We start from the raw sequence: 13,027 nt of genomic DNA, 5'->3' as shown, positions 1-13,027 counted from the left end.
CCACTGAGCAGGGAGCCCAACGCAGGCTCGATCCCAGATCTCCCAGGACCCCGAGATCATGACCTGAGCCGAAGGCAGACGCTTAAATTGTCGAGCCACCCATGTGCCCCTAAATCATGTGTCTTTAAACACCCCAAAACACACATAAACCAAGGTGATGTATTGCTTGGCTGATGAAAATGTTATGACAGGAAGCTCCTAGGACCCTAACCTTGAATTTCCCTTGAAAGCCATGGCTCAGTATTGACTACCCCAGGGTGCATGGTGACTTTATAGAACATACTGATAGTTTGTGCGGGGGCTCTCCCAGCAAAGGTGGAGTTGTGGTGTCCAGCTACCATTTAAACTTCCCTGGGTTGTTTCCAGTGATTTCTCAGTGTGAAAAATGGAGGCAGTCAAACATTTTCTTCATATATAACCTAATAAAGATCATCTTCCTATTTTGTGGGCTTTCTGAGGATTCTGTCCCAGGTCTGCCCTCCATGCTTTGGTGAGTTCATAGTTTTGAACCCAACAATGCTAATGAGTTCATGGTTCTTATCTCAACAATGCTAATGACCCCCAAACCACACTTCTACCTCCAAACCCCCCAAGCCTTCAAATCACTTCAAACTACAGGCTGAACACACTTGTGTCCCAGAGGCAGCTCAAAACCAGTGTCCCCTCCACTAAACTCATCTTCAATGATGACCCCCAACACTCATTCCTGCCCTCCCATCCTCCACCTCCGCTAGCACCTGCATCCCCCTCTGCCTGAGCCCCGAGCCTGGGGAGAGGATGCACAGGGGAGTGGGGAAGCAGAAGGGGGCTTCTTTTAACCCACTGCATCAACTGAGTCAACTTTAGGGAACCATGAAGTGGTGGGTCTCCCAACCCTATTGACCATCTGTTCCATCCGCTCTGTCACCAGCTAGAAACCCGAGATTCAACTTACATTTCTTCTGTTTTGTCCTTTCCCTTAACGTTCGTCACCTGTTCCCAGAGACATTCTGCATTTTGTCTGCTAAACATTTCTCATGGTTTATCCCCTTTTCTCTAAGATTTTTCCAGAAGATCTCCTCAGTTGTACCTATATCAAATCCACTTCCCATAGTTCACAAAGCAGTGGTCTCCAACTTTAGTGAATGCTTTTATCCGTAAGTGGAGTGTGTGTGTGTGTTGTGGGGCGGGGGGGAGGTTCTTGGTAAATTGCAGACTTCTGGATCAATCCCCAGACTGAAAGGATGAGTCCTGAAATCTGTGTTTTTTACAAGCACCTCTTCTTTTTTTTTTTTTTTAAGATTTATTTATTTATTTGAGAGAGAGAGAGAGAGAGAGCATACAAACACGGCGGGGGGGTGGGGGGTGCAGGGTGTAGGGACAGAGAGAGAAACTTCAGTAGACTTCCACAGTCAGTGCAGAGACTGATGCGGGCCTCGATCCAAGGACCCTGAGATCACCACCTGAGCCGAAACCAAGAGTCAGATGCTTAACCGACTGTGTCACCCAAGTGCCCCTTACAAGCACCTTCTAATGCTAATATCTATTCATCCTCCAGACTCCGCTCCCCTCCCACCTCCTCCAGGAAGCCTTTATTCCCTCACCTAGGCTGAACCTTCCCTGCTCCAGCATTCCCTATGCATAGATACACGTGAACATACCCATTAGACGGGAATGGCTTTGGTGGCTGACTACATAACTCCCGGACTAAGTTACAAACTCCCCAGGGGCAAGCTCTGTGTCTCTAGATCTCTATTCTCAGTGGCTAGGGCAGCGCCTGGTGCATAATAGGTACTTAATAAATGTAAATAGAACTAAAGAGAATTTTGTGACTGAGGGTAGACGCCAGGGTTTTATGAGGCAGGTATAGCCACACTTGGCTCCCATGTGTCCCCAGAGGCAGCGGGGACCCTGACGGAGTGTGTCTCGTGGTGCAGTGGCACAGAGTTGAACACTGACATTGGTATTTTGCCAGCCACTGTGCTATTTATTGAGCCCCTACTGTGCTTTAGGCACTGAAAGGTCGTTTATATGTGTTAACTGCTCTGCAATCAGAACAACTCTACCAGGTGGTATGAGCTCCATTCTACAGAGATTGGCAAGGAAGCTAGAGGGGCTCAAGCACAGACTGGGTGCCAGAACCAGGTCAGCCTGTTTCCAAACTCCACCCTGGCAGCGTCTCCCTCCAGCCCTCAGCCCCTCCTTGTCCCTAATCTTGGTGCTAACAGATAATGTGGTCCAGGTGCTAGCGGGAGCCAGAGGTGAGGGGACAGAAGAGGGGTCACGTCCAACTCCCCACCTACCCCATCCCTGAATCTGTGTCAGGCACCATGCTTGCCCCTGTGGGAGACCAGCGTTGTGAAGGGGTGAATGGTGACTTAATCCTGTGATTTATAGTAAGAAATATGTATCTGGTCTTGGTCCTGTTTCTAGACCACAGCTCCTAAACCCATGGCATTTCCTAAGTGATAAGTGCCATAAAGGTGACTTGTATTACTCATAACATGTCTCTTTCAATGTGGGTTTAGCTAATGAGGCGGCTTTTGGAAAGCTGCTAGATGACCTAAGGGTGGTGGCTGGTTGGCAGGAGAACCAACCAAGTGGAACTTTCATCCTCATTCCCTTGACCAGGGGGAGGGGAGAGGGGCTGGAGGTCCAGTCAATCACCAGTGGCCAATGAGTTCATCAGTCCTGATTATGTTGTGAAGCCTCCATACAAACCCAATAGGATGAGGTTAGAGAGCTTCTGGGCAGCTGTACGCATGGGGGTGCTGGGAAGGTGGTACGCCCAGAGAAGGCGTGGAGGTGCGGTGCCCCTTCCTACACCCCTTGCCTATACGATCTCCTCCATCTGGCTGTTCCTTCAATACCTTTGTAATGAACCAGTGATCTAGAAAGTAAACTGTGTTCAGAACAAAAACCAAAAAAACCCACAGGCCCAAAATGGCGTCACTCAGGCCGAATCACCAAACTGGAACTTTATACCTCACCTAACCTAAATACAGTTTTAACTGGGTCAGTCAGGAATTTTTTTGATCAGCATCAATGAGGTAATCTGTCACATGGGCCCTCTCCACTCTCCCTCAAAAGATAAGGTGACCCGCCTCGTAAGATCCCTGCCCTTCCCCATAAGGAAAAGTGACCTTGCCTGAAACAATCCTCTTTTCTTTTGCTAATAACTCCTCACCCCACCTTCCTTCCTATAAAATCGTCCCTTTTGTGCAACTCCTTGAAGCTCCTCTCTACTTCTGAGATGGATGCTGCCTGATTTACGAATCACTTAAATAAAGCCAAACAGACTTCAAATTTACTTGGTTGACTTTTGTCTTTTAACGACTGTTTCCCTGACTTCTGAGAGCCACTGCGGCCACCGAGTCGAACCTGAGGAGGGGGTTGGGGGACCTCTGATTTATAGCCAGTGGGTCAGAAGCCCAGGGGACAACGTGGACTTGTGACTGGTGTCTGACGTGGGGTGGGGGCAGTCATGTGGGACCGAGCCCTTCACCTGTGGGATCTGATGCTGTCTCCAGGTGGACAGTGGATAGTGCCAGAACGGAGTTAAATTGTAGGGCACCCAGCTGGCATCCGAGAATCTGAGAAATGCCTGGGAAAATACCCAGCATGTTGGGTGATCAGAAGCGCCGAAGTGTGGAAGAGTATTGAGGAAACACACAGGAGTGGGTTTTCCCTTAGCAGGTGAGAAGGGGGAGAGAGAAAGACAGAGTTCCCATCACCCCCTGCCTCTCTGGCCAGTGTTCTGTCAGGCCCCATGAAGCAGAACAAGGAAGCTCCGTTCCAGAGCATGGCCCCAGTGCCATCCTACCAGTTGGAATCAAAAAGGTACAAAGGAGGATGCTGGGGAAATGGGCAGAAACTCTAAGGCTTTTGATTCTGGTGTGTGTGTAAACCGAGGGAGAGCCCCCACCTGCTTCATACAGGACCCCACCTATCCTTCCCATAAGAAGCCCCCAAAAGTAGGGGCGCCTGAGTGGCTCAGTCGGTGAAGCGTCTGCCTTCAGTTCAGGTCGTGATCCCGGGGTCCTGGGACAGAGCCCCGTATCGGGCTCCCTGCTTCCCGGGGAGCCTGCTTCTCCTTCTGCCTGCCACTCCCCCTGCTTGTGCACTTGTTCTCTCTCTCTGGCAAATAAATAATAAAATCTCAAAAAAAAAAAAGAAGTCCCCCAAAAGTAAAGCAGAGACTAAACCCCTATTTTTCTGATCACCTGCCTTCCACTCTTAAATCACTTCTGTGCCTGACTCCAGCACTAGCCTGGACCATGAGCTCTGCTCCAGGGGAAGATTAGGACGGCCTTACCGGGTAATCGGATTGGCTTCCATGGGGCAGAGTTTGGCACGTAGGCGTGCTTTGTGGCGGTGACGATCAGCTGACTGCCCAGCTTATACGGGAACTTGATGAAGGCGACGCCATCTGTCCCCGAGGTGCCGGAAGCGATGGACACCTGGTTGGTGAAAATCTCGATGAGCGCATCTGGGACGGGCTGGTGGGTGCTGGCGTCACTGATGTGGACCTTCAGGGTCACCTCTGGAGTGAAGAAAAAGCAACAAAGAACAACTGCTATTACCTGGCCCACCTCAACAACAATTCTGCTGTTGCTGATGGGAGTGGAGAGGGGGCTGTGCTAAGTAAATCTAGATCTACATCCAGCATATGAATCGTTGGAACCAGGGAACATTTTCTTATTAGAGATTCCTTTTTACTTTACACAATTTAATTTCCTTTTTTTTCCCCCCAGAAACACTGCCCATCATAAACTGCCTTCCTCTTTGCTCCTCCCCGCTCACCCCAACAAATAACAGAGAATTCTATCCCTTTAAGACATTGTTGCAAACACAATACTCGTTTATCCTTCCCCGCATTGCTGGCACACGTGGCCCAAACAGGGCTGGGATGGCTACTAAAGGACCCTGCAGGCTGAAAGAGTTGCACCCAGAGGCTTCAACAGTCCTGCGGAGCATGGCCAAGAGCTACCCGGGATCGCTGTGCTGGTAATCATGATGACTAGACCGAAAAGCAGTCCAAAACGTCTTTAAAAAGGAGGACTTGAAGAGTGGGAAAAGAGAAGCTTACAGAAAGGAAAAAAAAAAAAGTAAACATTTGAAAAGATAAATGAAGTTGAGTCAGCAATATTGGCAAACCCAAATCATGAATGTGGGAGACAGATCCAAATTAACGTTAAAAACCTAAAATGGAATGGGTAGTTTTCATTTGTTCATGCAAGAGAGGTCTACTGAGCTGCTACTCTGTGCCTAGAACTGTAACTGAGTGAACCACAGCGGTGAAGAAAAGTGAGGATACAGGCAAGCGCTATGCTGGGGGATGTGCACGAAGGGGGCACTGCTGGAACAGCATGTGCAGAGGCTCAGAGGCAAGGAAAAAACCATGCTTCCTGGAGAAACACAGGTTCTGAAGGATGACAGACAGTGTGAGGGGCATGAGGCTCCTTGCGAAACAAGGCTGCAAAGACGAGCAGGGGCCAGACTACTCAGGGCTTTAGAAGGAATCTAAAAGGATCATTCTTGATCCCAAGAGCAATAGGAAGTCACAAAGATTTTAGACAAGGAGTGGCAATTAAATTTGTTGTAGAAACATCTGGCTGTGGGGGAAGGATGGACTGGGGAAGAGGCAAGACTGGATACCGAGCACCTAGTTAAGAGGCCTCTGTAATAACCCAGGAAGAGATGAGGTGGAAGATATCTGGTGGAATCCACCAGATTCCAGCATCATGGTGGACGTCGATTAAAAGATGCCAGCATGGTACTCCAGAAGTCAGACATGTTTCCTGCTCTGATAAACCCTTTTTGCTTCGGTGCGGGAGGGAGTGGCTGGTGCCCAGTGACATAAGTCCACCAACACACTCCTGGGCACTCCTTGCCATATATTTTGAGCTGCCTCAGATCTGAAAGCCCTATTGATGCCTTGGGATAAAGAGACAAGGGCAAGGACAAGCAAAGACCCTGCAGGTGACCAGGGAAGCTCATGTCTACAGAACCACTGCAGTCTGGCTCAGGGGAGCGCCCGGCACGGAGGGGGAGGGAGGCGAGGCGGAGCTGGTCCTGTGGGCACAAACCCCAGAACCCTACTGCAATTCCCACTAGGTCTGAATCTGAGCTCCCCCCCCGCCCAGTTCTAGCCACGGAGCCTGGGGCAAGGTGCTTATCCTCACGAGGTCTGTTTGCTCCTCTATAAAGTGGAGGTGACAGCAACACATTTCTCAAGAGACAGGTGGAGACATTCAGTGCGATGCCTCACAGAGTAAGCATAAACACAGCGGTTACCATTACGCTATTCCAATCACTGGGCTTGAGAGCACTCAGTCATTGGGCCGGGGTGGGGGCGGGGCGTGCCTGGACGGGGCACAGAGAAAGGCACTGGACGGGAGAAAGGGATAAAACAAAGTGCAGGGATGAGGCATCCCTCTTCAGCGAGTAATAGCTTTATATCCAAGGCCCTTCCTCAGCTGGGGCAACCACAGTGAGAAGAATGTTTTGGTTCAAGATTGCCACCTTGGTAACTGGCCAAGTACCTTATGATACTAAAGCAACCTTCTGAATCCTGCAAATTTCAGTTAGTCAATCACTCATTTTTTTCACTGAGCAACTTGATACATTTCTTGACTAGACAACCATAAAGAACAGCTAAAGAATCCTAGACCTAGGTATTAGAGATTTGCACCAAACAAATCTCTCAAAAAACTCATAGACAGACAAAAATAAAGGCTAAAGGAGCTGAACTTGGCTACTTGATTCAGGGAGAAAACTAATGTCCACAGAGGGATAAAATCAACATCATGAAAAGCAAGGATATGACATTACAAAATACACCGAGTTAATCCCTTCCAATCTTATCAGTTACCTTAATGCAGATTTGCAGGATGTACACCGCACACCTGTTTTCTTATATAACCCAAGTCTTTGTGTCCCCAGGTGGCGTGCTAAATTGTAACGTAAATTAACTCCACTTTCATTAATACTCACACAGCAGAAATCCCCTAGAACAGGGCAAGTGAAAAGGTAGTTTTATAGGGCTACAGGGATAATTTATGTAATTTTATGGTAATGAAACATTTACTAACAATTGGGATTACAAGGTTCCTGCTCTCTCTGCACTATTTGCTGCTTTGTAAGAGCAGCTAAGATTTGGACAGCAAAAGGAGTTTTACTATAATCAATGTCCTAGATTCTACCACTGGAATTTCTTCTAATACCAGAAGCCTACTTTATGTTCTGCAATTATATACTTTGAAGGAGATCATTTAGCTACTTCTTTTGGTAGGACAGGATGGGGGAAAATGTCAGTACGGTTAGGTGATTATTACAGAGTACTGGGGTATCATTTTTCTAGAGTAACATCTAGAATTAGGTTATCCATTCAACAGTAAACAAAATTGTTCCCATGAGGGGACTAATCTGAGGACTAGGTGAGGCACTATTTATTGAAACTACTCTCATTTTGCAGATTAAAGGAAGACCCTCTAAGTGGCCCAAATCTAAATATGCATTAAGATGCACTCCGTATTGCAGCTGGTCAGTGAGAGCTGATGGGTCCTGCCTGACCTAGGGCACCATTCTTTTACTCCTTACCCTGAATGTCCATCACCAAGTTCTTACTGATTTTGACTGCAGAATATAGGTCACATGGCGGGCCTTTCTTCCCATCCTTGTTAACGTCGCCCTATTTCAGACCTCGCCATCCCTCACCCAGACTGCTGCCCAGCCTCTTCATAGAAACCGCCACTGTCTTCATTGTCTTCACACGTGCCCCTGAGATCCCACCAAAGCCAGACGGAGCTAGCTGACATCCTGATCTGACCACTTCCTGTCCCCCTTCAAACCCTTTAATGCCTCCCACCAAACATGGCCAGATGCCAAATGTGGCCGGCAGCTTGTTTTTGAATGGTCCACGAGCTAAGAATGGTTTCTACTCTTTTAAATAGTTGGAAAAAAAAGAAATCAAAAGAATAGTTAATGTCCTCTGAGGATTATCTGGAGTTTGAATGTGTGGCCATAAAGTTTTATTGGAAGACAGCCACAGCCATTTGCATGTCGTCGAAGGCTGTTTTTGCATTTCAGTGGTGGAGTTCAGAAGTTTTGACCTTAGGGCTTACAAAGCCTGAACTATTTACTTGTGGCTCTTAAAAAAAAAAAAAAAATCTGCCGGCCCCTGACCTACATGCTACATCTCAAGGTCTCTGAGGTCCTCCACAATCAGGACCCCTCCCATCCGCACACACGGCCCACAGGCCCGCAGACCCCACCCCATGCTTTCCTTACTCCTCCTACCTGCTGCTCCTTCTCACCTTTGTAGGAAAGGCCTTTCTACAACATTACTTTCATGCTCCTCATTCCTATTCATCTTCTAAAAGCCCTACTTAAGGTTTGAGAAACTGCTCCAGACTCACCAACCCCTCCCCAAACTGGGTTAGAGGCCCCCTGTAGCTATCCCCCCGAAACTGTACACACGGAGGCTGCTTCTGTTCCCACGTTTGCTGCAGGCCCACGAGGGGAGACAAGAGGATCAAACCCCTGACTTTGAGGAGCTCTTGGCTTTAGAAAGTAAGTAAATGCCAAGCGTAATTATGAACTGAGGACGCCATCAGGAGGGGGAACCTACCTCCAACAGGGAGGTCAGGGAAGACCTTTGGAGTAGGTGTCGTGTAAGCTCAGGCCTGAAGGATACATGGGAACCAACCGGCAGAGGTGCAAATGCCCTGAGGTGAGAATGACTTGGCTGCTGGAACTGAATAAAAATGGCGTGGAGGGAAATGCCCAAGTGCAACTAACCATCCTAACACTGCGTGGTCCACCAGCCACAGGTGGGCCTCTAAATTTAGGTTAAAATTAATCAAAATAAGATTAAATCAGAAAGTGGGCTCCTGGATCACACTAGGCACGTTTCAAGTATTCCACGGCCACCTGTGGCCAGGGGCTCCCATGGTGACCAGCAGAGATAGAGCATTCCCAGCATCACAGAAAATTCTATTGGATAGCACCGATCATGTACTACAAACTCTCATCTCAGGATCTGAGCAAAGAAATGCAGGTACCTAAATGGTTTAATGAAGAAAATACATCTGGGCAGGACTCTGAAGCAGCTCCTTAGCAGTCTCATTGGTGTGACCTGCACTTGAAGTCCTTACAGTGACTTGAAAGGCTCTGTTCTCTATTCTACCCCCCAAGGATCTGCCAGCCCTCATTTCCCACACCTTCCCCCATTCAAGGAATAAGGGTTCTGGGAACATGCTTTGTGCCATATGTTTCTTTGCATGCCACACTCTTCCTTAACACTAATCCATGCATCTCTCTCCTCCTTCTCTGCTTAAATGTCACTCCTGGGGCACCGGGGTGGTTCAGTCAGTTAAGCATCCGACTCTTGGTTTCGGCTCAGGTCATGATCTGAGGGTCATGGAATCGAGCCTTGTGTCAGCCTCCGTGCTCAGTGGAGTCTCCCTCTGCCCATCCCTCCACACACTCAATCTTTCTCTAAATAAAAAAAAAAGTCACCTTTTTTTTTATTCTTATGTTAATCCCCATACATTACATCATTAGTTTTAGATGAAGTGTTCCATGATTCATTGTTTGTGCATAACACCCAGTGCTCCATGCAGAACGTGCCCTCTTTAATACCCATCACCAGGCTAACCCATCCTCCCACCCTCCTCCCCTCTAGAACCCTCAGTTTGTTTTTCAGAGTCTATCGTCTCTCATGGTTCGTCTACCCCTCCGATTTCCCCCGCATCATTCTTCCCCTCCCGCTACCTTCTTCTTCTTCTTCTTTTTTTTTTTCTTAACATATATTGCATTATTTGTTTCAGAGGTACAGATCTGAGATTCAACAGTCTTCCACAATTCACAGCGCTTACCAGAGCACATACCCTCCCCAGTGTCTATCACCCATAGAGCTACCATATGATCCAGCAATTGCACTACTGGGTATTTACCCCAAAGATACAAAAGTAGGGATCCGAAGGGGTACGTGCACCCCGATGTTTATAGCAGCAATGTCCACAATAGCCAAACTGTGGAAAGAGCCAAGATGTCCATCGACAGATGAATGGATAAAGAAGAGGTGGTATATATATACAATGGAATATTATGCAGCCATCAAAAGGAATGAGATCTTGCCATTTGCAACGACGTGGATGGAACTGGAGGGTATTATATTGAGTGAAATAAGTCAAACAGAGAAAGACATGTATCATATGATCTCACTGATATGAGGAATTCTTAATCGCAGGAAAAAGTCACCTCTTGAATGACTTTACTGACCACCAGTTTTCTTTTTAAAAAATTTAAAAAAAACTTATTTTTTAAATTTAAATTCAATTAACATACAGTGTATTATTAGTTTTAGAGATAGAGTTCAATGATTCATCTGTCTTATGTAACTTTTATTATGGAAATTTTAGACCATCTATACAGATAGGAAGAGTAGTATGAGGAAACCCTTTGCACTGATCAAGTTTCAAATACCAACTTTATACCATTCTTCTTTCATCTATTCTCCCCTGACTCAACTTTTCCTTTCTCCCTCCCCCCACCTTCCTTCCCACTTTTTTGCTGGAACATTCTGAGGCAAATCCTGGATAATTATATTAGGTCACATTATTTCCCCATAAATATTTCAGTTTACAATAGATAAAGACTTGGGGCGCCTGGGTGGCTCAGCTGGTAACGCGTCTGACTCTTGATTTCGGCTCAGGTCATGATCTCAGGGTTGTGGGATTGAGTCCCACGCTGGGCTCCAAGCTGGGCATGGAGCCTGCTTAAGATTCTCTCCCTCCCTCTGCCCCTCCCCTTCCCTAGACTTCCCCCCCAAACAACAGATAAGGACTTTAAAAATAACCAAAATGCCATTATTCTACCCAATTCACAGAACTACCTCTTTACATTATCTCAGATTCAGCAAAAATTCAGTTTTCTCTGCTTGTCTAGAAGCAAATTTTTTTCTTAAATTCTGACCATCCTATCTAAAATGCCAATTCCAACCCCACCCTGTGCTTCTGACACTATCCTGCTCTGCTTCTGCTGCTTCTTTTATGCACAACAATTCTAACGTGTTTATAACTTACGTGTTTATTAACTGTCTGACTTCTCCAGGACGTAAGCTTCGAGAGAGCTATTTTGTCTGTTTCTTTTTTTCTTCTTCATTCATGTATTCCAAGCACACAGAATAATGTCCGGCATACAGTAGGCACTCAGTAAGTCTGCTGAATGAGTCCTTAAAACTAACAGGCAAATTTCTAGATATCAGCTGGTACATGGCCTAAATAGCCCTGGGTGTTTTTTTTTCGTTTGTTGTTGTTGTTGTTTCATTTATTTCTGTTCATTATTGTTTTCAAATAGACACTACTGAAATTCATTTGAAAAGCATTCATTCAGATAATGAACTGTAATAATCAGAAAATATTTACAGTACACTTAGCATGACATTAGGTACTGTGGGGGATCAAAAAAGAAGAAAAAAGAAATGGCTCCTGTGTTTACAAAGTTTAGTTTTTTTGGGCTGTGGGGGAGGTAAGACCAACCGACCAACCCATGTGACAGAGAGCAAAAAGGATGAAACTGGCTGGGTAAGACAGAGTAAAAAATATAGCAAAGAAGAGACTAATGAGGTCTGGGGTTTACAAACAAAAACAAAGAAAAAAGATCTCAAAGGTCTACAGAGGTAGAGGTGATGTGGGGGTGACAGGAGAAGACTTACAAAGCGGCGGGGGGGGGGAAGCCTGTGAGCGTGCCTTTAACTGCAGCAGGCAAGTCCTGCATGAATACTGGCCCTGATGCTTATGGCTTATGGAGTTCAGCGTGGGATGCTTCTGGAAGAGCTGAGAATTGAAGGGAGGCTGGAAGGACGAGTAGTATGGGAAGGCAACCGGCATCTCCTGAACAGCCTTCCCCTCTTGATTATGCTCCCACGCCATGCATTCAGCCTCAGGCAGATGCCAGAAACTTCGGTTTCCCAGCCTCCCTGGTAGCCAAGGGGGAGGAATGGACTTGGACTCTGCTAATCTGATATCCTCTTGCTGGGTTTTGATTTAGAAGACAGCAATATAAAAAAGCAGGTGCCTTTTCTGACCGAAGGAGGATGCATCTGGTTTGGGGCCAGCAGTGCAAGCCGCCCTGTCTCAGTGCAGGAGGGAGACAGGGTGTCCCTGGCTCAGTCTTGCCATATGGCTTGGGTGGCTGTTCTGGCCCAGAACTACTGTGAGCTACCTAAAAGCTTGAATGATGTCTTGCTGGTTAAACTAGCCAGAGCACGTAGCGGTGTCTGCACTCCTCAGCTTCTGGACTGTCTAGCATGACACCATGTCACTGAGGACCATCTCCTTGGAACTGCACCCACCGGGGTCTCCTCCCAGGCTCTGGCCTAACTTCTCAGTATGTATGATGGTTAATTTTATGTGCCTACCTCACTGGGCCATGGGGTACCCAGATACTTGGTCAACATTATTCTGGGTGCTTCTATGTGGGTGTTTTAGGATGAGATTAACATTTAAATTATATGAGTAAAACAGGCTGCTTTCCTTAACGTGAGTGGGCCTCACCCAATCAGTTGAAGGGCTGAACAGAATGAAAAGGCTGATCCTCCCCCAAGTTCCTCTTGCCTGACAGCCTTTGAACTGGGACATTGGCTTTTCCTGCTTTCTGAAGGTGAAATGCCAGTTCTGTCTGGGTGTCAGTTCTGCCAGGCTTTGGACTGAGACTACACCCTGGGCTCTTTGGGTCTCCAGCTTGCTGAATCACGCTGCAGATCTCGGGGCCTGTCAGCCTCCACCATCACATGAGTCAATTCTGTAGAATAAATCTCGTTCTACATAAACTTTGATTCTCTCTGGAGAGCCCTGACTAACATAATACCCATCCCGTGCTCCCATTCTGTCTGCTCGCGGTGGGCAGGCCCCCCGGAATGTGGGCTCAGGTCTCTTCTCGCGACACACTTCTACTCAGCGAATTATTTCAGGATCAGGAATTCAGCCACCGCCTCTAGAGCATTCCCCTCGAGTTTTCACCAGCCAGTGAGAGAACCAAG

At 47.1% G+C, this 13,027-nt stretch overlaps 1 protein-coding gene across 2 annotated transcripts in view; it reads right to left on the bottom strand.

Moving 5' to 3' along the window:
• FAM171A1 (family with sequence similarity 171 member A1) overlaps nucleotides 1-13,027 on the bottom strand; it is a 128,261-nt gene that overhangs the window by 55,941 nt on the left and 59,293 nt on the right. For both annotated transcript variants that reach the window (XM_035021566.1, XM_035021567.1), the window contains exon 2: nucleotides 4,295-4,522. In XM_035021566.1, the coding sequence (XP_034877457.1) occupies nucleotides 4,295-4,522 (228 nt within the window). The remainder of the gene's footprint in view (nucleotides 1-4,294; nucleotides 4,523-13,027) is intronic.

Source organism: Mirounga leonina, unplaced genomic scaffold (genome assembly GCF_011800145.1).
Source record: "Mirounga leonina isolate KUSES-001 unplaced genomic scaffold, KU_Mleo_1.0 Mir_175, whole genome shotgun sequence".
In the NCBI taxonomy this organism is placed as follows: domain Eukaryota; kingdom Metazoa; phylum Chordata; class Mammalia; order Carnivora; family Phocidae; genus Mirounga; species Mirounga leonina.
This window is presented reverse-complemented; position numbering and strand designations above follow the sequence as displayed.